At 38.0% G+C, this 27,159-nt stretch overlaps 1 protein-coding gene across 4 annotated transcripts in view; it reads right to left on the bottom strand.

Annotated features, from left to right (window-relative positions):
* Positions 1–27,159, bottom strand: part of LOC148776201 (neurexin-1-beta) — a 795,940-nt gene that overhangs the window by 500,447 nt on the left and 268,334 nt on the right. For 2 of the 4 annotated variants that reach the window (XM_088841486.1, XM_088841487.1), the window contains exon 1: positions 402–1,027. The exons of the other annotated variants lie outside the window; for them this stretch is intronic. In XM_088841486.1, the coding sequence (XP_088697612.1) occupies positions 402–645 (244 nt within the window). In that variant the 5' untranslated portion in view covers positions 646–1,027. Of the gene's footprint in view, positions 1–401; positions 1,028–27,159 lie in introns of those variants that run through there. 4 annotated transcript variants of the gene reach the window in all.

Below are 27,159 nucleotides of genomic sequence, written 5' to 3'. Positions count from 1 at the left end.
AAGGTTCGGCAGAGCGCTCCTCTCTCGGGAGCTCAGGTCCCCGGGCAGGGCTCGGTCCCCTATTCGGCCACACCGAGTGACCTTCCCGCTAGTAACGCCCCCTTCCCGCGGGGCCCAGGCGCCCGTCCGGGGAAGGTCCTTTAATGGGTGCCCACATCTCTCTCCCGACACCCCCGACAAGGAACGCCCCTCCCACCCCCCAGCACAAACACCCGCGACGCCTTCCTCCAACCCCTTTCTATTGTCTTCAAAGAGATAAGTGGCTCCCATCAAACACACCCAAATGCACCTCCCTCTCTCGCGCTCCCGTTTCTCCGAGCCTGAAGGGCCGAGAAGCGCGTGCAGGGTGGGAAGCGGGGAGCGAGGGAGTAGCCCGCGAGAACTTGGCATCGCAGACCCACCGTGTCCGCCTCGCAAGGATGCCGGTGACCTGTAGATTGCGATAGGCACTGAATGATGCTTGCTGCTGCCATGGAAATGGTGGATGTGGTGCGCTCCCAAACTGGACGCCCCCCAAGCCACTCCTAGGAGGCCGCTGAGGGCGAGCGGGACTATCCAGAGCAGGGCCAGGCGCCCCCCCGCGCCGCCGCCGCCGCCCGCAGGCGAGCTCAGCTCGGCGCCGCACCGGAGCATCCTCGGGCACATGGCGGGGCGCCCGCCGAGGGGCCGCCGCCGCGGGAGGCAAAGTTTGGGGCGCGGGGAGGGGAGAGGGCGCTGGGGAGCGGGCAGCTCAGGGTGGGCTGCAGGGCCGGCCGCCTCACCGCGCCAGGGCACCCATCCTCTCCCTCCTTCGGACAGTCTTCTCGGGGTCCTGGAGTCCGCCGTGCCTTGCACCCCAAAGATTCCGAAACATAGCCGAGGCGAATGCAGCTGATAGGGGCTTGTCCGGAAAGGCAGTCCCGGGGAACAGCAAGCGCGGAGCGGGCGGCTGCTCCCAGATTTCCAGGGCTCCAGGTTCTCGAGAGATACTCCCAAAGAGTTTCGGGCGAGTGCGTGCCGGGGGGTGGGGAGCGGGGAAATGGTTTAAAGCTCCTCCCGGAGGGTCCTCACTTCTACATGACAGCCATCCACCGCGAATCCACTAGGTAAATCCATTTAGCATTGTGTGTGGGAACCGAGGAGGCCACTTCGCCGGCCCAACCTCCTTTCAAGGGAGAAGCAGACCCCATGGACTCCAGGCGCCCCTTCTCTCCATTCAGCCCGGGCCGGCTCGCCCGCTAGCGCCAGCCTCCCCCGGGCAGCGCGCGGAGCAGCGGCGCGCATCGCCTGCTCCCGAGGCAATCTCCGCGTCCGCCGCCTCCTGACACTTACGCCCGGCAAGGGGTTCAGAGGGAAGAGTGCACCCTTCCGAAAGAAGCAGGAATCGAACGGGGGAAAGAGAGCTGGGGAAAAGCAGAAGCAGACAAAGGAGTGGGGGGGGGGGGGAGCAAAAGAAAAAGAAAAAAAAGAAAAGAAAAACCACACAAGCTGGCGAAGCGAGGGGCTCTATGCAAATCTGCAGTCTCCAAACAGCAAATCACTGAAGCTCGGATGCAATGCAGAGGACGAGCCTATGTAACGAGGGAGGCTGGTCTGGCTTCCCACAGAAATCGCCCTGCTTTGCCTCTCTCAAGCATTCTCCACACATCAAAGGGACACGTGTACCGCGATGCGGGGAACACCTAAAAGGCAACTCTCCCTCCTCTGCCAGGTGATCCCGCCATCTGAATTACAACGGCAAATGGCACCCTTCCCCTACCCCTATGGTTCTGATGTAACCAGTGTCTTGAGAGCTCTTAAAAGAGAAAGAATTCGGCTCTTTTTATTGGACCAAACTTATTCTGCCAGGTGTTCAAACCGAATCTGCTAAATATGGCTTGACACAATCTACTCAAGCATCAGTTTCGATGATCTGTTAATTACACATATTACTCATAACAAAGAGCCCTGGTTCCTACTACAATATCATATCTCATATAAGGCAGTAGAAGTGCAGGGAGCCAAACTACACAAGGAGGAAAAGGAATGAGTAAATCTGGCCATTGAGGAAGAGACAGAAAAAGAGAGAATAAAAGAGAGACATAAGGAGACAGCTGAGAAAGGATGAGAGAAGAGAGAAACATCATGAATGAGATAGCTTGTGTTTTGGTCCAACATTTTAGGGTTCTTTAAGAACCCCAAGATCTCTGTAGAAGCACAGTTACGATGATCTTTTATATGGGTGGAGTGCTGCTTTTCTATTATCATGTTTCATAAGGAAAATAACACCAATAAATCAGGAAATAAAAATTCCTTAATCTAGTGCCCCTAAGGAAGAGAGGACATTATATTCTATTGGTGAAAAGAAGAATTTTTAACCTGAAGCCATGTGTCCTGGAAAAGACAACACACCTGAAAATAAAAATCTTAGCATGGCAAGTAGAGTTAGCCAGGATGACCACAGTCACTGGAAGCTAGTAGACAGGATAAGGAAGTATGATTAAAACAGTTCCCTGGTTTCTAAAAGAAGATAAAAACTATGGCATGACTAGTGGCTGGACATTTTTTGTGTGTTTATTCCTATTTAAAGACAAACAACTCTGAATAAGCATTACCTCTCACAGGCTACTTACTGTCTATATAATCCCTTACGCCAACAAAATTATGTATTGAAAAAGGAGTTCTAGAAGGATTTGATACAAATCATCCACTCACCCAGTTGGCCATTTAGATGTATATACTGCTTCCTAGTTCATTCAGAGTCAATCATAGGACTCCGGTGGTCACTGTGTTATCAGTGTACAGGGACTGCCTAATCAAATGTGTAGCATTCCAACATCTCACATCCTTGGCAAAAGTTCACCTTATTTTACTGAAAATGTAATACTTCAGTTCAGTTCAGTTGCTCAGTTTTGTTCCACTCTTTGCGACCCCATGAACCGCAGCACACCTGGCCTCCTTGTCCATCACCAGCTCCCGGAGTTTACCCAAACTCATGTCCATTGAGTCGGTGATGCCATCCAACCATCTCATCCTCTGTCATCCCTGTCTCCTCCTGCCCTCAATCTTTCCTAGCATCAGGGTCTTTTCCAATGAGTCAACTCTTCGCATCAGGTGGCCAAAGTATTGGAGTTTCAGCTTCAACATCAGTCCTTCCAACGAACACCCAGGACTGATCTCCTTTAGGATAGACTGGTTGGATCTCCTTTCAGTCCAAGGGGCTCTCAAGAGTCTTCTCCAACACCACAGTTCAAAAGCATCAATTCTTTGGCGCTCAACTTTCTTTATAGTCCAACTCTCACATCTATACATGACCACTGGAAAAACCATAGCCTCAATAGCTTAGTCGGGCTAGTGAAGGTGCTTTTATCTACTTAAATACACCATGTCTCCCAACTTACCACAACTGCTCAAAGATCAAGAGAACCCGAGTCCAGCACTTTCCACTGTGTCCTGCTCCCATCCTTATCCCCAAGCCATTTTCTCTCATTTTGTTACTTTTTAGCATGTGGGTTTTAATTCACTAGATTGTAAATATCCATTTTTAAAACATCCAGTAAGCTTCAAAAAAAAAAAAAAAAATGAGGAGCACTAATTTAGGAGATGGGAAACCTGGGCTACCTTCTTGGCACTGCCATTTAAAATACCGGTTATGCCACATTAGTAACCTAGCATCTCCCCAAGACTCTGTGGCTTCCTTTATAAAACAGTCATGTGCCTGTCTTTCCTAACAATCCCTCAGGGCAGGAAGGGTATAATGTAATATTTAATGAGAGAGGGCTTTAAAATATATCAAACACTCCACAGGGTACAGGCAGTATGTCTCTCCTGTAGAGGTCTAAAATATTGGAGCTGATGGGCCTACATCATGCATCTGGTTCGTTTCCATCTACAGATAGGTAGAGCACTGTTCTCTGATAGCCTGCTTAAGGGTGATGATCTGTCCTACCCTTCCTAACTAGATGGTAGATTCCTGAAGGAGACAGGAGGCAAATCTTCATGTGTACTCCCTCTAGTGCCCAACATTTGTGAAATGAAAATTTATCTCTTAATGCACATAGTCAATTGTCATTATTTACAGAAGTTATGTCTAAAAAGTGACTCTGAACACTGACTTAAGGAATACCAAACCATTGCTCCTATGGGTTAGGTTCCTACAAGTCTCTGGTCACAGTATTTTCATCAACAGATTGATATATAACCTTATTTTATGTGTTTTCTGTTTAAAGACATCTTTACTGAATATATATATATATATATAGTCAGTTCATTAACACTGAAATCACAGCCAAGATCACTATAACTTAAGCCTGAATGAAGCTTCTCTAACATACTTATTTTCTCCGTAAGACATATCATGGCTTTCTTGTGCTCAGGAATATTAAACAGCACTTCAGCATTATGTTTATGGACTGTTTTAAACAGTAAAATCACCAACAAAAAGAACAGAAATGTGAAAAATATGGTACTAAATAGACCACACAAAGGACATTTGTTTATAATATAAGCTGAAGGCAGAATGTTGCCTTGTTTGACCTCAACTGGAAAGGTGGGTGTTGAGGACTCAAATGTTTTGCCACTCTGTGCATGTCTGTTAAGGATCACCTTGGTTCCATGAGTACTGATCTGGGGTTATAAATTTTATTGCAGAGGTAAGATCACACCCGTGAAAAACAGCAATTGACTTTCTTGAATTAACAAGAAGGAGGGGGTGAAATTTGGGAAATGATTTGTATAAATGAAAGAAATAGGAATAGAATAAGTGTAGATTTTGATGAACCTTTCCAAGAGCACTCGATGAACAAAATACTCCTCTGACTGTCTTACATTGTCTCAGGCCTTGGGAGATGAAGGTGGGGTTAGCGAAGGCATAGGCCAGGAATCTCAGTTTTACTGGAGTCTCAACGGCTTAAGAGGAAATATTTATGACTGCCTTGAAAGAAGAAATTGTAGCTGTCTGGGGCATCTTTGCAATACTTAGGAGGTTCTGGGATGGATTCTGTGATACAGATGCTGCAATATTTGTTATAAATGACTGTAATTTGGTGGAACAAGGAGCAATTCTGTCTACAGAGTGGAGAAAAGTCTTGTGAGCAAACTCATGCCTAATGTGGATGAAGCAAATAAAGCTTGTGCTTACTCTTGATGTCTCTTCAGCGGGTCCATTCCTGAGGCTGGAAGTGTATTATTTAAAGGAAACTGAGGCAGTGCTAACATGTGTTTTCATGTGAGTAAACAACTGTTTGGAGGAGACACAGTGCTTGGCTGCCTGTAATTTACTCTTAAATATTTCAGCATGGACAATGTGATATACATGTGTGTTAGTACTGTTCTATGTCTCAGGAGAATTGGTTGCTTTCACCAGGAATGCATGCTCTTATGTTTAAGCCAGAACCACAGAAGTCAGAGGGGGGCTTCTAGAAGGCTTGAGTTATCATCATCTTCAATCATGATACAGCTTTGCTCATTAATTGGAATATATGTTGGAAATGGGTTATCATCAATGACATAAATGGCTTGTCAGTTTGTTAATGGAGGTTAAGAATGGGTTATCTTTGGTGAAATCATTAACACTCAAGATATGTGGACTGGCCAAAATTTTTATGAACATGCTTTGCTTCTATTTGAATTGCATATGCAAATCTAAGAGACCTTTCACCGTTTACTGTAAGAAATAGTGCCATAATATTAGTAATAGGAACTAACACATTTGTAACTGTCACAACTCTGAGAGATGTAAAAGAGTGAGTTCATTTAGTCATCACAAAACTATATGAAACCAGTGCTCACTGATCCCTAACAAGTCTTAATCGCTTAATTCTAACAGATGAGGATCTGAATGCTACCACTGAAATACTGCCATATTTGCTTCAAGAAATTCTATTTGCAAGACATTTGTGGGAGGTGGTGCTTAAAAGAACCAGGAGTTGGAAATTCATCAAGCTTCCATAACAGGCTATAAGATTTTTTAACTACTTAGTAATAAATGTCTGCTTCTGCAACAAAAGTTGGTCTGCGTCTTAAATCCACTAGGACCTGTGGGAATGCTTGGAAGACTGGTTCAACTCCCCTGCCTCTGACCACCTTATGTACCAAGATCTATCAAGAGAATCTAATATCTATAAATGGGAGGTTATTCTAGATTCATTCACAGCCAATGATTCACAGTGGACAAGAAGGCAGGCGATTTAGTGTGAAGAAATGGGAGATGGGATTGAAAGCTGAGGGGAGAAAAGAAAGAAAATAGATGAAGAAAGAGGGGAAGAGCCTGTAGAAGGGGGAGTGTGCACAGAAATGGAAAAGGACAGGTCACTTCAAACTATTTTTTCCTGTTCCTAAAATCAACCCTTCCACCTCAAGAAGCAGGATGGTTGTCAGGTAGACACTTTCAACCTTTTTGTATTTTTCTTAAAACTTAATTGGAAATTGTTACAGCTCAGTATTAAGCTTTCAAAATAGAAAAGTAGACACTAAAACAGCAGAAAGGAAGTATATTCAAACCCACAGGCAGCACCAATCTTTTAAAAATTAAAAATGAGGAGAGTGTCAGTCAAGCATTTTGCATTTCCACCAATGTCAGCACAAGAAAGGCAAAGAAAACCCATGTGCCCATCTACCTGCATTTCTGGGTGGGGCCTGAGAGACAGTAAAGAGGGGAGACCCAGGAGAGGGTGCTATCTGTGAAGCTGTAAAGCAAACCTCTGATCCTGTTACCTTTGTGGGTTACTGCAGGTCCCTAAAGGTGTTTGGAGAAGGAAACGGTAATCCACTCCAGTATTCTTGCCTGGAGAATCCCATGGACGGAGAAGCCTGGTAGGCTACAGTCCACGGGATTGCAAAGAGTCGGACACGACTGAGCGACGGAACGGAACGAACGGAAAGGTGTTCTGATAAAAGATCGGGGAAAGACAGAAGAGACAAAGAAAAAAAAAGAAAGGAAGACAAGAAGGAGGGAGGGAGGGAGGAAGAAAGAGGATGAACGAAAGAGGGGAGGAGGGAGGAAACATGCCAGGACTAAAAGCATCCCTGGAAATCTTGCAGTTCAACCTCTTCGATGATAAAGTTGAGGTCCACAAAAGTAAAAATCATACCAAAAATTCAGATATACTTAGGATGTGTTTCCTTATCTGGAAGGGCACTTTCATCTCCCACCACCGATAGTCTAATCATAGATGTAGATTGGTGAATTCAGTCCATGTACCTATTACCTAGAACCTCCACACTGATATATCAAATGAGGGATAGTAGCAGGAACCCAACATGAGACAGCATGATGCCCAGTTTACTCAAAATAAAGCCTGTGGTTTGATTTGTGAAATATGAATCAATTTATTCAATCACAGTTAGCGGTGTTCAGGCCTGAAATATTTTATGCTCCCTATCTTTTCTCTTGCCCTTTTAAATTAAAACTTAATTTTGACATCTGGCATAAAATTAATTGCCTAAGCACCAAGGCTGGGTCATAGACATTTCACTATCAACTTCCTTTTTAAGTGTTGTGGGCATTACTTTGGCAACACCCAATCATATACTTTCAATCACTAGCATCTTATATTGTTTGTATAGTTATTTAAATGAAGTTGTGTTGCTGACAAACTCTTCCCTAGGTTCATGCCATCTGATGTGACTGCATTCATAGTGTAGAGGAAGAATATGCAGCTTGTGTGCCCAGACTGTGGGTCTGAATCTGAGTCTGTGATTAGTGTCCATCTGACACTGGGTTTAATGGACCCTTACCCCCATTTCCTTGTCTGTAAAATGATTATAACACTGTGTAATGAAATAGAACAGCCTCTAAAATATATTAAGCACTAAATGTAAGTTACTGCCACTTACTCACGTGTACATATTTTAGATAGTTACTAAAGACATACTAATAATGAGCTGTAACAGGATTTTTAATTTTGCCCAATTTCAGACTCTTCCCACTCAGTCAAGTTCAGCCACCTCCATGATTCTGATTTTCTAAAACTGTAATGCTCAAACTTTAGTGTGTCTGAGAATCACTAGAACGACTTATTAAATCATGGATTGCTTTGCTTTTGATTCCCTTGATCTGTACAGTGGCCTGATAATTTGCATTTTTAACAAGTTCCCAGGTAATGCTCATACTGCTGGCCCAGGGGAACTACATTTTCAGAACCACTGCTCCGTCTGAATGTCAGTCTTTAACATGGGTTTTATTAAACAACACCGGGAGGGCTTTCTAATTAAGCTCCTTACCAGTAACTTCGCCTCTCTGGCTGTGTACTCTAAACATAGACAGCAGTGCTGTTCCCAGATCTCTTCTTTAAAGCATTCTTTAAAGACTTCAAGATGTCTACCTTATAAACCTAGATGTTCTAATTTCACACCATGTAACTATAAATTCTTTTCATTCTACTTAGAAAAAATTCTTTTCTCTCTCATCTTTTGAATTTGATTGAGCTCTTCTTCAGTTAGCCTAGCCAGTGGCTAGAGGCAGGACTGAGTTCTTACAGGACTGACTGCATGACATTACACTCTGAATCTGACTTTATTAACTTAATAGCCATGTGGCCTTATGCAGGTGAGAATGCTTTGTTTCCATATAAAACCTAATCATCCAGATACCATTTTAAAAAAGAAAAGAAAAAAAGTAGTCCCGTTCAGGTCCTGGCATTTCAAGTTTTCAGTCTGACCAGCATCAACTACAGGAAAGATCAGTGACAAAAACTGACAACCTGGGAGTTGTCACCTGTATCGGCGGTGGCACAGTCTGTCATATACATGCATCACTGCAGAAGAAAGCAACATGGGATTTTTGAGAATGGAACTAGAGTTAAAGGACAACTATAAGGCAAGTTAGGGTGATATAAAAACTGAGATGTAATTTGCAAATTTCTTAGTAAATAGAGATATTCAAATCTAGAACCAGACATCATACCCATACCACGAGTTCAATTTCCTGAACGCTGGAGTACTTGGAGCATAAACCAATCTGATCCATCTTTATGGATATATGTTCTGGAGCATATGTTGCCATTTGAATTCACTGAAAAGAATTTAATCATGCAATTTGAACTGAATCTCTAAATAGGTTTGTCTGGGATCTATAATCTAATCACCATCCAATTCAGGACAAATAGATTACACACTTTGTAAGAGTGATATTTTGAAGTTTGCACTACAGTTAAGTTAGTGTAATTATCCCACTACAAAGATTGGTGTTCCAGGTAATTCAAAGTTCTTTACCATGGCATATTAAGCCCTTCAAAAGTTGCCTCCATCCTGCCTCCGTCTTATTTTTATCTCAACTTCTGCCACTTCCCCCGCAAACATCCTAGGCTCCAGCCACATGAACTTCTCTTCCCTAAACACACTATATTTTTTCACTTCTTTTGTCACTGCCCATGCAATTCTCTCTGTAAAAAGATTATCTTTTCTCCTTCCTATGTCTCTTTAATAGCTCATGTATTCTTCTACAAAATTGTTGGAAAATTTTCTGAACTCTGTCAGTTATTTGCTAAACTCTCTCAAGTATAGACTATCACAAATACCTAAAAAAAAAAACCCTAAGGTATGTAATAATATATTTATACTATCATTGTGCTGAATGAATGGAATATCAAAATAACAGATTAAATGTATCTCCATATGTAGGAGTTTAAAAAACTCCTTACAAACCAAAAAACAAAAGAAATGGAACACACCCTCTTCAATTTATCCTTGCAGGCTTTTGACGAGCTCGTTCATTGCCTAAAATATGTAAGAAATTTAGGTTAAACTTCAGTTTGAATGATAAATTGGTTATGAAGAATAATGGAATTCATTGTCATTTTCCTACTCATGTAGTACACAGATGTTTGTCTTTCCTCTTCTATGTAAAAGGAAAATAAAATACCACCAAGCAACGTTGCTTGCTGCCAAGTTGAATTGCCAAGCAAACATTTATAGCCAACTTATAAATCCTTGAAAATAGGGTTTTATAATGGAAATACTGGCAGCATTTTAACTATAACCATTCAAATAATATCACTATAGCAGAACTTATAATCCAATATACCTGTTCTGGGATGGATGAGAGATTTAGCTATAGGTTTTGGGAAAACTTCCAGCGGCTCAATTCAGATTGAATGATCATTCCATTCGAATCTCTTAGGATATTTATATTTATTTCCAAATGTGTAGTATATTTTCCAAAATATTTACTATTAAAATATAGAATATATTTTTTGATACTTTTATAAAAATATATGACTTCTGAGAGGCATTTCCAAAAATCATTAATCAGGTTTTTTTTTCAACTGTCTTCTTTTTCTCTCATGAAAGAATTACTTTCCTCAGCTTTTCTCTGTTCTGTTGCTGAGATGATTCCCCCAGAGACTTGTGTGTTTATCTTGACAGGTGTTAGTAGATCTGTTGACCTCTGTGGAATTGTTCCTAGTTGTGTTGAGGTACAGTAGAAAACACTACGTCTGCAAACTAATGAACTTACCTTATTGCATTCTAAACAAAATAAACCACCCAGAGAGTGGAATTAATCTACTAATGTCTTCCTAATGAAGCTTTCATTAGGCATATGGTGTCATCTTCAATATTTAACACATGATAGGTATTAAAGCATATCTGGTAATTTTTTAAATGCATACACGATGACTGCCTTGTATATTATTTTCAAATGAACTAGTTTACCCTCAGATTGCTTTAGGTGCCTAATCAAAGAGATACAAGAAACATTTCTAGACTTGAGCAAATGTTTCACATCCAAATGAAAAGAAGAAATGTCTTATCTACCATCACCCTTAAATAATTAAAACCAGATTTCCTCTTCTAATTTTTAAGAATGGAGCTATATAATAGTGTGCAATTTTCTGTGCAATGTAAAATGCCACTCATTAATGAAATTTAGGGACCAGATATGGAGAATGGAACGGTGTTAGTCCATTTCACAGTGGTTTGCTTTAAAATAATGCTACTTCCTAGCATAGCAAACAGCAGATTAAATTCTAATTGAACACTTCAATGGTCAATGGAAGATCAGCTGCAAACATAATCTGTATCCTTTCTTATTGGCAAGAAAAAAAAAATCAAAGTATAATGCAGAAATACCTGCCTACTTCAGAAATTCATCAGTTTGAGATCATATGCTATCCTATTCCATCTAACATTTATAGTACCATGTAGATAGGCCACAGAGAAGTCACATCCTCATTGTTGCACTAAGCCAAATTCTTAATTTCTCATTTCAGGTTCCCATATAATATTATCTCCTATCTTGGAACAGTAATCACGGTTGTCCAAATGAGACTTGTAGATCTGATCAGTCATGCATTTTACTACTATTATTAAAATTTACTCATTTCAATGATTATTTACTGCCAGGCCTTTCAGAGGCTAGAAAACAGACATAGTAAAAGAGTAAACGTAGGTCTTTTCTCCTTCAGCAGTAGGAGCCAGAAACAGTACTAAAGCAACAGGCCATGAAGGAAGGCAATTTCCTACTTGAGGGATTAGACAGTACCCTCTTTTGTACTGTTAAATCACAGCTTTGGCTATTTTTTCAAGCAATACTGATTTTTTTTTCAATTTACATAGTCTCTAGAGATCCCCAAACACAAACCATCTCAGCCAATCAATAAAACAGATTTTAAAAAGCCCTCATTTATATTTACAGCCTTGAGCAAACCTTCACACAGCATATAAAATAATAATAATAATAAACTAAACTACAACACAAGCTAAAGATAATTAGCTTAACAAGGAAGACTTTGAACTGATATGTGAGGCTTTTTTCTTTTATTATTTAGGGAAAAAATAGGTGATTTTTATTTTGAAGCAGCTCACATTTGTTAGCATTACAAAATTGAAAACTATGTAAGTTTCAGCAAATGTTTGCTTTCCTTTTTGGACTCACAACAATAACTATTTCCATCAGTCAGTATTGCATTCAGATTTGAGAAAATTTGAAGCATAAAACTGTGCTCTTGAACATCATGTGAAAATCTTAATCACTTTAAAATGCTTTTACATTCAAGGAGGAGTAGGGCATAGTCTTAATAGAGGCAAACAACAGTTATATGTATAAAATGGGAAGTAAAACCATGAGGTTGTTTTCACAGCCCATTTTTTTAAAGGTTTATTGCTTACGAGTCATGTTTAAGGAAGCTGCACTTTTTCTATGCTGAAGACTGTTATATCAGATAATTAAAAACAGAAATTTCCTGTAGCTAAATAATAGGGTTGTGACAAAACCTTATTATTTATCTCAACATATTCCTCAGTTACCCAGTTTGCCTAGAATCCTACATTTCATACTATTAACAGACACCTGAGGTATGGTAGATGATTAGTAAACAAAGCTCTAACTTTTATTTTAAACATCCTTTTTACCACTTTGTCAAAATAGTGATGCTAAGGCAATTTTGAACTCAATAACCTATAGAGACATTAAAAGCAAGAGAACAAGTATATTAACATAGATATTTCTTGTTTTATATATAATGTAAGTGCTATTTTCTAACTTGGTGGAATAATCTACTGTATAAACTTGGGAATTATTTGTGAAAATTAAAGGGAATAAGGAACTATAAACAGAGATCAAATTAGAAGAGTACAGATCTACAATCCAATAAGATAAAATATGACTGTTACAATCATACAGTCTTAGAAGAAGTTTTAAGTTGTCCAGTGTGGCTGAGATAAGCAGAATTTGTAGCAATAAATGATATTATTTTTACCCAGTAAAAATCCCTCAATCTAGTAATAGATTAAAAACAGGTTAGTTGGGCAAATGAAGTTTGAATCCACTGGGTTTCCAAAACTGGGAACTAAAGAAAAAATCAAGACTTGGATTACTGTCAAGGAATGGAAAATAGGTTACAATTTTCCAGATTAAAAAATAAATAGCACAAAAATACTGTAATAAGACTCAGATCTGGTTCTAAAGAACCCAATAGTTTCTTATGACTTACTGGGTAGTATCTATAAAGGAATGCCAAGATTCACTTTAAAATTCAGTGACTTTAGTCCCTATAGTTTTGAGGGGCAGCCCAGTCCTTGGATCATAGATCAAGCTTAGAAAGGCAGTTGTAGCAGATACTTCTAATTTGTACTCATTATCTACTCTGACATTTTCTTGGCAAATTGAATGACCGGTTTTTTGGGAGGAGGGAGGAATAAAGTACATAGAACGGCAATATGTCCCATTAAGAAACTTGCTTTCCCAAACTTCCAGATAGTCAGAGTGTCCTTGTGAGCCCGTTAATCTTGAGGGAATATAAATGGAAGTTCTTGGGAAAGGTTTTCTACAAAGACAGACTTGGACAGCATGTCCTTTCATTCTTTGTGCCACAAAATCTTATTCCTTTTGTCCAAAATGCAGAATCACTGCTATGGAAGATACTCATTCTGAGACCATGAGGTCAAAATCTTATTCTAAGGATGGAGAAATAAGAAGGAGTCTAAATACTTGACATTATTCTACTGGAGTTATACTAGCCCTACCTCACCTAATTCTGAGCTCATTATTAAATATGAAAACTAAATGATCTGTTTAAATCAGTGTAAGTCAGGTTATCAGTGTGGGGAAGTAAATACATATCTAATATATAACTAATTTCTGGTAAGGATGATTATTTAGGGGAGTTGGTTAGCCATGTTGAACTCAGGGTGACATTTATTCTTAAGGAAAGTCAATAACATACTGTCCAGAACTGTGATTTTAACAGGTCAGGATATGCTTTGGATTCCTCCAGAACTACATGCATTTTACAAAGGTAGTTGCTTTAATACAAGGGCCTATTAGAGATAATAATTGAGAAATAAGGTTATCTAAGGTCCTTGAAAAAGAAGAAAATGACTTTGAGTAAAAAATGTTTTGGGCCTGAAGGGAAGTGTTCTCTCTTTGTCCTTTCCAAGCATGCCAGGGAAAAGGAAGATAACATTCTATTTTCTAGAAATAAGGAACTAGAACCTACCAAAGACATATTCTCAATCAGGAAGTCTCTGAAGTCGGCTTCTTAGTAATAAACTCATCTTCCTAGTCAGAATACCTAAATGTGAGTAGGTGCAGCTGATATACATTTATTTTTCCATTTATTCCTTAAAGTATCAAATAATTTATTGATTGAACAAATGTTTACTGAGTACCTGCTCTAAAGCAGGATGTGTACCAGGTCCTGATCACATCCAGAAAGAAACATTTGGGGGTTTGGTTCTAGTTGAGGAAAGGAGTCTTTGAGCTTATTGCCTCCTTATCTTGAACTGGGCTCATCCCAGTCCTCTCTTGAAGTCCATAAAAGGCTAATATGTACCATGACTTATAGAAACTGCCCTGAGATAGGATTGAATTGGAACTGAATGAGTCTTACTTCAGTTAATACAGTTTCATACTCAAAGGGTTTCAAAGCAGTTCAGACATGCTTATTGACCAGGTGCTTACCACCTATTTGGCAAATGCTGTTTATCAAGTTTTCAAGAAACAAATATTGATCCAACAATTCCCTTGCATTTAATATTCTATCATTCTAGAAGGCCACTATTAACTTTGATGTACACATGCAATTACCTGTCTGACTAAAGAGTTTCAATTGCCCTAACTCTTGGGCACCACACCATGATTAAAAGTATAGAAGCAACAAGTTGTTGACTTGGGCAGCCAGAAAACCACTGTGGCACAAGATCAATAGTTATATCACCTACTAAAGAATGTCTTTGTCACTGCTTTCTACAGTCCTTGAAGTCCTAGACAAGAATTTACAGCTGGTTTTGTTCTTCTTCTGTGTACATATTATTTATGCAAATAAAAATTAAATTTATCTAGGAAGTGTCTAGATGGTCCATAGAGGACTGAAGATTGTTTTAATTATTGTAAAGTTAATAAAATACATTTCAACTGGCAGGGCATCCTCTTCAACAGACTACCATATGCTTCAGAGTAGGGAAAATTAGCATGCATAAATGTAAAATCTTGCATGTGGCTTTGAGAAAAATCAGTAGCACAAGCACAGGATGAGGGAAACCTGATTTCTGTAGTTCTTAGTTTAAAAAAGTACCATGAGATTTTCACTGAACAAAAAAGTAATCATAGACAACAGTTTGATGCAACTGTTATAAAAAACAGCATGAATTTAATTGAAGGATGTAGTTCTTTTTTTCCACACTTTACATAAAACACATATGGAATATGGTTTGACATGCTGAGTTCCTTATTTTAAAAGATACATTGACAAAAGGAATGACCAGATGCTCAGAAAAGCCATGAAGATGAAGTGAAAGTGTTAGTCACTCAGTCATGTCCGAGTCTTTGCAACCCCATGGACTGTAGCCAGGTTCCTCTGTCCATGGCATTTTCTAGGCAGGAATAATGGAGTGGGTAGCCATTCCCTTCTCCAAGGGTCTTCCTGACCCAGGGAGTGAACCTGGGTTTCCTGCATTGCAGGCAGATTCTTTACCATCTGATAGGCATGCTTCATTGATTTTGAAGCTAGAGAAAGAGTCAATAGATGGAAACAGATTAATAAAGAAGCAGATTATAGCGCAAAGATAAATGAAGATTTCAGAAAGAACATTTCAGAAAGTGGGAATTTGGGATTAATCCACATTTCTAAAAGATAATTTCTGATGTGTTCCCCTGTCCTGACATCTTACCTGTGAACATGTACTTAAAGAAATAATGGAACTTGAGAGAAATAATAAAGTGAGCTTTCGGTCTAATTGTCAACCAAGGAAACTGAAAGTAGGATCTTATGCAAGAGTTGTCAAGAAGAAGCACAAAGGCTACCCTCTGACATACATACTGCTGCACCCTCATTAGGCAAGTACCTCATCTCCAAGTACCTTCTTGGGGAGCTAGGTAATGATCCAGAGGAAAGTAGACATAATTCTTATTTTATATATCTTCAATCATATGTCCTTAGTTCCAGGAAATGTACCCCATGTTCCTTAGGAAGGGGTGCAGGAAGGAAGTACCATAATACATATAATAAAAAATAATTCTAACGCTAAGAAGCTGCAAATGCATAGCCACTAGTTTGGAAGCCTAAAAATAAATAGTCTAAAATAGGAGAAGAGAAGAGACCTCATGGAGAATATAGAAGGGCAAGGTCAAAATGATCTGAGAAAAAGGTGGATGGTGAAGTAATCATGGTAACTGCAGACACAGTAAAAGGGCATGTGTGAAATAAACCAAACAAATACATATTACCTTACTCTATTAAGGTATGAAATTTCCACTGGACTCTGTTGCAATTAGACTATACCATGCAAACTATCAACTTCTGACTAAGTGTAATAACAATGAACACTCTATTTGATCATAAGCATTAAGAGTTTTATCAGTGCTCAATTAGACTCAAATTCTTATCTTTTCATACCAAATCACCTGGGTAGATGCTACAGGAGGTTAAACAAATTTTACAATCCCAAATAAATAGGCTCAAATAAATTTAATAGCATGATGTTACTTGTCTTCCATATTTTGGCAGAATTGATACACAGCTACCTTATGTATGCTTAATCTGAAACAAGTAGCCAGTTTTTGATGTTCTTTGTGATTTCTGATTATAATTCCCCTCTACAATATTTCCTATGGCTTCAAACACTCACATATCTTAGGCAGACTGGCATTTCTATTGGAGGTGATACTGAAATAACCACTGACCCACAACTCCCACAGGTTGCTACTAGAAGTGTTGGCCAGTATTTCCTCCTTCTTATTTCGGTGAGCTCTGACATAAGAACTAAACAAATTAGAGAATGTAGATAAAAGGCCAAAAAAAGGTATTAACAGAATGATGGCCATGGCTAACAGACAAAGATAAACAAGATAAACACACTCTTGATAAAAGGTATTCATTCTATTTATTGAAGACTCCTCAGTTTCTACTTCTTCCGCTATTTCAGCCATGATTTATCATGACCTTAGCCACCGTGTATCTCTTCTTCTCTGTGTGCACAGACTATCTCTCCAGCTAGACTCTAGCTTCATCAGGGTAGGGTCTATGTCTTATGTTTTTCTGGTTCTCCATTTCATAAACAGGTCTCCACTCAAAATACAGTCAGCCAACTACTCACAGAACTTTCCTGTGAAACCATGATTTAAAGCTGTATTTCACTCTGGACTTACTGAATTTCTGAGGAAATTGCTCAGGAATCCACATTCGTAACAAATGACTGGACACTAGTGTCACAAATATTTGCCAGCCCAAAGCCTTGCATAGAGCAGGTGCTTGTAAATGTCTGGCACTGCTGTTAAGATATTGCTTCTTGGCATGTCCATCCATACGTGTTTATGAGAAACAAAGAAACAATGATTTGCTTAGTGTGTTCTCTGTCAGCCACTAGATAGTAAATGCCTTGAAGGTTGATGTCTTGCCCAGATGGTCCTTTGTATCTTCTTTAATTTTTTTTTTCTATAAAACTAGGCACTTCCTAGAGTGCACCATAAATAATTGTTTATGCTAAGAAGGAAAAAGACAACAGTGAAGGAAGAGGAACATGGAAAAAGAGTTGGGAGGGAAAGAAGGAGGGTTATTCCAAAAACTCCTGTACTTGGATGAACTGGAATTCAAAAGTGCTAATGAATTTTCTACTTAAAAGTTTTCTACTTAATTTCTTTGTTCAACACTTACTAACACTGAGAATTATCCCCTATTTTTTTGAGATTACTAAAGACAGTCTTCCTGTGATAAAACGTAATGGAAAATGATATTAAAAAATAATGTATATACATGTATAACTGAGTCACTTTTACAGCAGTAATTAACACAACATTGTAATTTAACTATACTTCAATAAAAAAATAAATTTAAAAAAAAGACAGTCTTTTTTTTGGATTGAAGATAGACCATACTATGAAGGGCTAGCATAGAACAAACCTGTACTGTAATAGTAACGAAATGCTGGTCTCTATTTCTTCTCCTAAAATTGATTAATGGAAATCATTTACATTTCTATATGTACATATAGGTTTGTATATGTATGTATGTGTAATTACTTCATAAGGATAAACTCAACAATGATCTCTGCCAATTATGGGCAGTGTTAATGAGCTATAAGATGGACTCACCCAGTCACCCATGGTTTCCAATTGTTTTTTATTGCAAAAGACACTCCTCATCTTTCACTCAGCTCTAACTCCCACACACACCTCCTGTGCTCTTGTTTTATTATCACAAATAGACAACAGATAAAATTGGAAATCAAGACTTGAGAACAAGTTTATGTCCAAACCAATAGGGACATGAGGTTTTATTGCTTCTTATCTCTAGGATTCAAATTTTCAAGTGGTGGGAAGACCCCTGCTTTCCATTTCCATTTTTTCCTACTAAGGATGAATCTTATACTCAAGAATTGCTTTCTAACAGAACATCAAATATGTGTGTGTGTGTAAGAATGTAAAGATCTATCTGTTAAAGATCTCTATTCATTACACCTTAATTAAGAAGATTCTGTGGCCTAGATGGTTAAGTGATTCACTCAGAATTGCAAAGTTAATTAAATTACAGATCAGATTCTTTTCCTGGGATGTATGAATAAGCTTCAAGGGGACCAAGAATCTTCAAACTTGCATGCAAATTGCTAGTGTGCATCTGTGCATTTCTGTGGAGACAGGATCCATAATTTTATCAGACTCTCAAAATGTTCCTCAATGTAGTTGGGAGAGTTATTGCTAGACCTGTAATTTATAAAATATTTTTATAACTAAAGAAGAATAGAGTTGAAGGTCATGAAACCCAAACTTCCAGTTAATATTATCCTTAGGTAATATTTCTGGTAGAGGGCATGCAACAACCTCTGTCTAGTATATTCAGATGACTAATAGCTTATGACCATTCATGCTACCAGGGTTCAAAGCTCCAATAATTAGAAAGGGATTAATTTCTCTGTATATTTCCTATTCTATATTTTCTCACAAAGGGCCAAGTAAGCCTTTCAAGCCACAAAAATAAAGCCATTTTGCTTACTCAGAAATATTTGAAGATGATGGTTATATTCCTAAGAATCCATGTTTCTCTGATCAAAACAGCCCCAAAGTTGCCATTCTAGATTCACGCACATTTAGAGCTGGGAAAAATGTATTTCAGTTTGTCAATATTCTTTAACAAACATACAATCAAATTCTGAAAACGATGCCCCACTGGTGACCTGGTTAGTCCATGATTAGACTGTCCCTGGTGGGTATTTTGCACCCCCTCTTTTTTGGGGGGGCATCATAATATTTTACTATGTAATTGGGAGGATTGGGGTTAATGACTTTTTCAGAAGTTTCCCACCTGAAAGGCAACAGAGCAAGAGGCATGAAGTTGGGGCATTCACACCCAACTCTAGGCAGTTGCAGTTCCAGATTTAACAGTAATGAGGTTCACATAAATAAAATATTTGAAATTAACAAAAGAGAAAAATCTGGCATTTTTTCCACAGGTTGAGTCAGAAACAAAGAATGGAACACCTCAGATTTACAAAATCTGAGCAAGAATGAGCAAGGATGACTTAGAATATAGTTTTTCTATTTCAAATGTCAGAAAAAGTATTGTCAGGTTTACTTGATATAAAATTCCAGGAATTCCCTGGAGGTCCAATGGTTAGGACTCCATGATTCTAATACAAGAGGGCATGTTTTTGGCCCCTGGTCGGGGAACTAAGATCCCACAAGCTGTGTGGCATGGCCAATAAATAAATAAATAGAATAAAAGTTCCACAAACCACTTTCTTGCAATGTATACTCACAGCCCAAACTTCAATAATGTAGCAACAATCATGCAAATAATTTAAACCTAGAAAATGGGACAAAATGAAAAAGTCAGTCTCTTTCCCTATTCCAATATTGATTTTCTATACCAACATACTCAGCTTTCTTTACAGTCCAAATCTCACATGCATACATGACTACTGGAAAAGCCATAGCTTTCACTAGACGGACCTTTGTTGGCAAAGTAATGTCTCTGATTTTTAATATGCTGTCTAGGTTGATTATAGCTTTCCTTCCAAGGAGCAAGCGTCTTTTAATTTCATGGCTGCAGTAACCATCTGCAGTATTTCGGAGCCCCAAAATAAAGTCTGTCACTGTTTCCATTGTTTCCCCATCTATTTGCCCAAATGAAGTGATGGGACAGGATGCCATGATCTTAGTTTTCTGAATGTTGAGCTTTAAGCCAACTTTTTCACTCTCCTCTTTCACTTTCATCAAGAAGCTCTTTAGTTCTTCTTCACTTTCTGCCATTAGGGGGGTGTCATCTGCATATCTGTGGTTATTGATATTTCTCCCGGAATTCTTGATTAAAGCTTGTGCTTCATCCAGCCTGGCATTTCACATGAGGTACTCTGCATATAAGTTAAATAAGCAAGTGACAATATACAGCCTTGACATACTCCTTTCCCAGTTTGGAACCAGTCTGTTGTTCCATGTCCAGTTCTAACTGTTGCTTCTTGACCTGCATATAGATTTCTCAGGAGGCAAGTAAGGTGGTATGGTAGTCCCATGTGTTGAAGAATTTTCCACAGTTTGTTGTGATCCACAAAGTCAAAGGCTTTGGTGTAGTCAATAAAGCAGAAATAGATGTTTTTCTTGAACTCTCCTGCTTTTTCGATGATCCAACAAATGTTGGCAATTTGATCTCTGGTTCCTCTGCCTTTTCTAAATCCACTTTGAACATCTGGAAGTTCATTGTTCACATACTGTTGAAGCCTGGGTTGGAGAATTTTGAGCATTACCTTGCTAGCGTGTGAAATGAGTGGAGCTGTGTGGTAGTTTGAGCATTCTTTGGCTTTGCCCTTCTTTTGGATTGAAATGAAAACTAACCTTTTCCAGTCCTGTGACCACTGCTGAGTTTTCCAAATTTGCTGGAGGAGTTAGGTTAGGTCAAAGTTTTGTTTTGTTTTTGCCTCAGGCCTAAGTAAATGAAAGCTCTAATTTAGGTTGGAAATTCTTGATATTCCTCTTCTATTCCTGGCAATTGATGGCTAAGTAAACTCATTCCTTTTCAATCTCCATATTCTCACTTGCAGAAAGATCTATGAATGATAGTGATAAAGATTCAGATTTGTGAGGGAGATTTCACTTTGGCCTCAAGTCCACGTTGGGTGTTTTAATTTTTTTTCTAGAGAGTTCTGCATGGAAAGAATTTAGGCACACATTTTGTGTTGTTCTTGAGAATCCTGGGGGGATAGGAATCCTGGAAGAATGGTACTCAAGACATTTCTAGGTCATAACTGTAATGTCATCAGCAAAACAGCACCGAAGTTACTGTGGTCATAGTTTTTCTTTTTCTTGGTGTGTGTGTGTATATATATATATATATATATATAATTCATATTGAAGTATCTGCAAGTGAATAAGGCAGTCCTGGATTTGCTTGAAAACAATCAAGTCAGAGGGTAGAAATTGAAGGAGTTTAACTTACAGATAAAACCATGTCAATGTGTTAGATAACTGTCAGAACTGGGTGATAGATACATTTGGATTCTCATTATCTGCCTGTTTTCTTTGTGATTGATATGTTCTTTGATTAAAGTTTAATAGTAATAAGTACCACAATCTGACACAGAACTTTCAACCTTATAAATAAATTATAGACATGAGTGTGACAGTTGGAAAGTTTTTTCCAAGTGGTCAAAGCATTCACTATTGTAACAAACAGTTTTGCTGAGGCTACTATTATCAACTGTAGCACCCACATACACATAGTATTCCTGGGCACATTCTTCTTATTGGAGTGATTGATCCCATTTGTCCAAAGAGAAAATATTAAAAATCATCATGCTGTTGTTCAGTCAATACAGTCGTGTCTGACTCTTTGCAACCCCATGGACTGCAGCACACCAGGATTCCCTGTCCTTCACTATCTTCCGGAGTTTGCTCAAACTCATGTCCATTGAGTTAATAATGCCATCCAATCATCTCATCCTCTGTTGCCCTCTTCTCCTCCTGCCCTCAATCTTTCCCAGCATCAGGGTCTTTTTCAATGAGTTGGTTCTTTGCATCAGGTGGCCACATCATCGTACAGCTATATAATTACTGATTGAATGGTAACCATAATGTTATGAGAATTCTAACAATCAGTATCTAATGTAGAGTCAAGTATCACATTCAATATTTTGAGACAATATTTTTAAAGCCTATATTTTGTGAATTGCAAATAATTCCAGCTTGAATGTTAGTGAATGCAACAAGTTTCTGTAAAAGCTTTTGAGTTTCAGAGGCTTCCTTTTGACAGATTTTTGAGTTATGGAATGCAGCCATCAGCAGTCTGTAGAAAAATGAAATACTGCAAGTCTATTTTTATGCAGCTGGGATCAAGCTACTAAATGGATCAAAAGAAATAATTTCTTTGAAGAGGTGGCTGTTGACACCAGTGCCCTAAAAATAAGTGCAATTTTGTGGGTACAAAAACTTGTTTATACTTCAGTGTAAGTAACTATAGATACAGTTTCCATATATATGCTCACATTCAAGATATATTGGATCCACTCTGAACATATTTTAATACACATCAGTTTAACATCACTTCCATTGAAGGGAAATCACGTTAGTTCGTGAACAATTGACATAGCTAATGACAATTATTCCTACTAGACTAACCTATTGGTCAATAATAAAAACAACTAAAATCATTATCCAACTCTTATTCTGTGCCAAATACCAGCCAAATCTCTTTCCAATATTATTTTATTGTATCTTTGAATTAAATTTGATTTTAATAACTAGCTATTATTACTATCAGTTAATAGATGAACAAGCTGACTCTTTGAGAGAGTTTAAAGGGTAACTTGCCAAAGATTATAAAGCTAGTATGTCTTTGAGTTGGAATTTGAATGCTGGTCTAATACCAAAACTCTTAATCACTAAATTATATGCTACCCTTTTAGGTTAGATACCATTTCAACTGGTTCTAAATTATAAGAAAAATGTTAAGAAACAGCTGTATCTTTTAAAATCTCATTGAATGTGAAAGTAGGCTTATTTATGGAAAATTTGGTAAATTGGACAACTATAGCAATAAACAACGGATGCTGAAAGCTAGAATTCAAGTGTAAGAAAGTGGCAAGATAAGTAAATAATAAGGTGACACAATGAAAGGCATCACAGTAAAAGGTCAGAATAAAAAAATTAAACAGAAAGACTACTATAGGATACAAGAGGGATGGTTGATCTAGGAGTACAACGAAAAACATTTAAATAGTTTTTTAAAAGGAAACCATTGCAGGCTCTGAATTAAAATAACAATGAATACAATCCCTTTACATATAATAATAAACAAACTAATGAACTGTCTTTTGAAGTAGAATTATATAGGTTTAGTTCCAGAGAACAAAATTTCCTCCAGGTAGCACCCCGACTGATTCAGAAGTGCTTCTGTTACGCACAGACCAGAGGATGCTGGCTGTAGCAAGGCTTTACCTTCAAAGCCCTGTGGCAAAACCAAACGATCAAAGAAAAGTTTACCTTAAAAGATAATCTAAGTACAATAATCCCAGACATTACTAAGGTTAACAAAATAATATGCAAAAAGCAAAAGAAAAAAAAAGATCACATTTTTACAGATGGTGCTGTATTAGGAAAAAACGGTTCTGCAAGTTAATATTAATTAAATATTTGGATACATATATAACTCCTGGGGGGGGAATAAAGTAAATGGTGAAGAAGATCATCATTTTTATTATTTGGTTGGCCAAAATATTTGTTTACATTTTGCCAGACCATCTTAAAGAAAAAACTCAACTGAACTTTTCGGCTAACCCAATAGCTTATTAATAACTGAAGAAAACACATTAACAAATTCCATTTGAAGATATATAGAGTATAAGAATATTTCATACTGTTTATATCTGAAAGAGCGGGAATCAGTTCTGATGCAAATTCGAGACTTTGATGATCTAGAATGAAGGCAAAATTATTTGTCTCCTCCATGCTCGACTGGCAGCAGTTCTAAGACTTGCGCCACCAAAACTGGAAGCAGGATTGAAAAAAATAAACTGGGAAATTATAGAAAACCTCCCAACAAAGATCCCTTCAACTTTATAACACTTTATAACATACTTAAGCTACTCAGGTTCTGTTGGTAGATTTACACAAACACTGGTGAAGTATGGGTTTACTGAGTTTTGATGCTATAGTTTCCAGAACAACTTGATTTCAGAGAAAAGGAAGTTTTCTGTTCTTCATTGTTCAGGAAAGGATGAGTTAAGAGATTTAGCTCACAAAAATTCAATTAATTCAATTAATAAAAACAATGTAGCCCTTTGCAAAGGAAATATTCATAAAGAACAATAGTAGACATAGAAATAATTCTACATGGTTGATGACTGATTCTCTACGTAACTCTCAACAAATTACACAACCTCTCTGGCTTTCACATCCTTAAAATAAAAACTTGGGGCTAGTTCATCTCCAAAGAACCATCATGTAAAACACAAGACAGTTTCTTAACCTATTAAAAGACAGAAGACTGAGTTAAGGGCAGACATTTAATTGCTATCTCAATATCCACTACCCCAATCCCCCTGGCCTCACCAGGCCAGTTTGCATTCTGCCATTTGCTCACATATTTGACTCTCATTACACATTTACGAGATGTGTAAGTGAAGAAATGGTTTGAAAAATATCCAACAGAAGTCACACACATTTTAGAAAAGCCTATTTATGAGGAATGAGTAAAGCAGTTGAGTCTGAACATCTGTGTTATCCCAACAAAGGTGACGGAAAGTAGGAAAGAAGATCGCAGCTCTGTAAGGCATAGACGAAAAGGAAGAGTCAGCAGTAATCAGGATTTTTTTTTTAATTGTTCAAGTTCAATGACATTATCATTTAAGTCTATGACTAGACAGCTTCCAAGAATCATGGAATCTTGGTTTCGAGTCAATTAAAACAGGCTAGACCATAGGCCTGTGCCTAGAGATAGGCACATTGGAAATGAGAAGCATGCAATATAGGTATTCAGTATGTAGTAAGCCAGATTGGCCACGTAAATATTCACTTGTCAATAGGCTGCTACCCAGACAACAGAAGCTTGGCCTAATAACTGGCTTTTCTTCTTTTGGGGTGATTTTCACATATATTCACCTAGTAATCCCATGAGAATGTGCTGGGTAGATGCTGGTAATTGAATATAATGATTTAGGGCTATTTATAATATTGGGACAGAAAGAGGGAGAAAGATATAACAATAAAAGCAGACGGTTGATTCCTAATTTTGTGAACAAAATAAAGCTGTTTATTCTGAAAAGTGATTGTGAAATTGAAGTTTGTGAAGGGAATTCAGGATCAGATCATGTAACTTTAGGAGAAAAACCTGTCCTGACCCAGTTAGACTACAATGTTCTGCTAAGGCTCCCTGACTTCACACACATATTGCTTCCAGGACTTCCTTCTCATGAAACTTTATAAAAATCTGTAGGATCATTTGCTCCATGTATATTTTCCCATATGACCCAAAAATGACTGCCTTATTCACTGATGTAATTCCAGCAGAGTGTCTGTCATACAATAGACATTTAAAAAGTGTTCATTAAAAGAAGAAATGTCCATACTGTAATGTCTTTGAAGAGAGGAGAGAAATGAAAATAAGATAAAGGACTATGGAGAAGAGAGAGAAAGGCACAGTTTAGAGGAAGGTGAGAAGGGAGATGGACAGGCACCAGATTGTCAGGATGACTTCAAAACTGACCCTTTGTTTTACACAGTGAGGGAACCAGGGCAAATCTCTGAGGCGTCAATGTACTCACTTTCTCTCCCTGACCCATATACATTTTATTCTTTTTTATCCCTGACACATATATACTTCCTTAGGAATGTTTGCAGAGAAGGACTAGACAAAATAAGATGGAAAATGAATATCAGAGAGACCGACAGGGGGAAATAACAAAGAAACAGACAGACTCTATTGTGTACAACCCCACGGTCAAAGATTTTCTACCTCCTTGAGAAGCAGACTAGCTTGCAGGTGGAGTATTGACTGCTAGGCAGAGCATCATGGCTATAAAACAGACCACTGAGCTAGGCAATAAAAAAGAGAGAGAAAGAGAATGAGAGGTCTAATGTCTTGTTTATGTCCCCTTTATAGCATCTTTGAGATGCTCTGCAGTCCCACAGCTAGCTTTAGTTCATATGCTTTACTGATTAAGGCAATACATACCAAAGCAATCTAATATTAATGTGCAATTTGGAAAAAAAAAATGAGGTGGGTATAGAAAAGGAAGGGCTCTTCACAATCAGTGTAACTAAACAACAACAGGAAAGACTTGCTTAATTCTTTATTAAATAAATGCTTTATTTTAAGTCTCTAAAACATTTGTAACTCATTTTAAACACTCAATTCTACCATATTGTGTTTAGTGACACTAATCCTTGTTTATAGCCTAATCCTTTGAGAATAAGATTATGTTCCCATTGAATACTTATAAGTAGTTACAAGTTTTATTACAACAGCCTTGATCACAGATTTACAAAAAAGCAATAAGTGAAAAAAACGTAAATGTAAATGACTAGGATAATATCCAATAGGAAGAAATCTTTATTTAAAATGAAGTGTAAATCTTGACTGAGGAAATGCCTGTGAAATACTTCCAAGAAATGTTTTATAAACTCTTCATGAAGAACTAAAGTACTGTTTTAAATTTAAATGCTGGTATTATAGTTTGTCACTTTACTATTATATAATTTGTAAGGCCAGGAGAAGTTTGAATACTGGATGCAAATTCACTAATGTATTCAATAGTCCACATTGCTAGGAAATGATTCTAAAGCTATATATATATATATATATCTTCCCTCTTAGAGATTCCATTTCAATTTTGCTAATAACTGAAGAACACATCATGACTATTCCAATTGTCTAAAGACTCCTAGGGCATTGGTACAACTGTTTCAAATAATTAGTTGTTTTGGAAACGCATCGACATATTTGGCTCCAATCTTCATATTGATAATAATATAGAATAGTTAAGTGGAGAAACGTGGAAGACAGAGAGAATTATAATTCTGGCTCAGGAATTCACTGTCTGACTGAGCCTCTGTTTCCTCATCCATAAAGTAGGAAAAATACCCAATCACCAGTGACTGTGTTATGACTGAATAATGTGCCATGAGAAAAATATATTAATATAGCATGATACTTGATATATAATGTGCACTCAATAAATGGCAGCAATTTATAACTATAATAAGTGACTGCTAGTATTAATAATAAAAGCCACCCATTACCGAGAAGCATTCTTATCATCACAATGCTTGGCATCTTTCTC

This window comes from Moschus berezovskii, chromosome 11, assembly GCF_049115385.1.
Source record: "Moschus berezovskii isolate FMDL1 chromosome 11, NW_MosBer_1.0, whole genome shotgun sequence".
Lineage (NCBI taxonomy): Eukaryota > Metazoa > Chordata > Mammalia > Artiodactyla > Moschidae > Moschus > Moschus berezovskii.
Note: the sequence above shows the minus strand (reverse complement) of the source record. Positions and strands in the feature narration are given on the sequence as shown.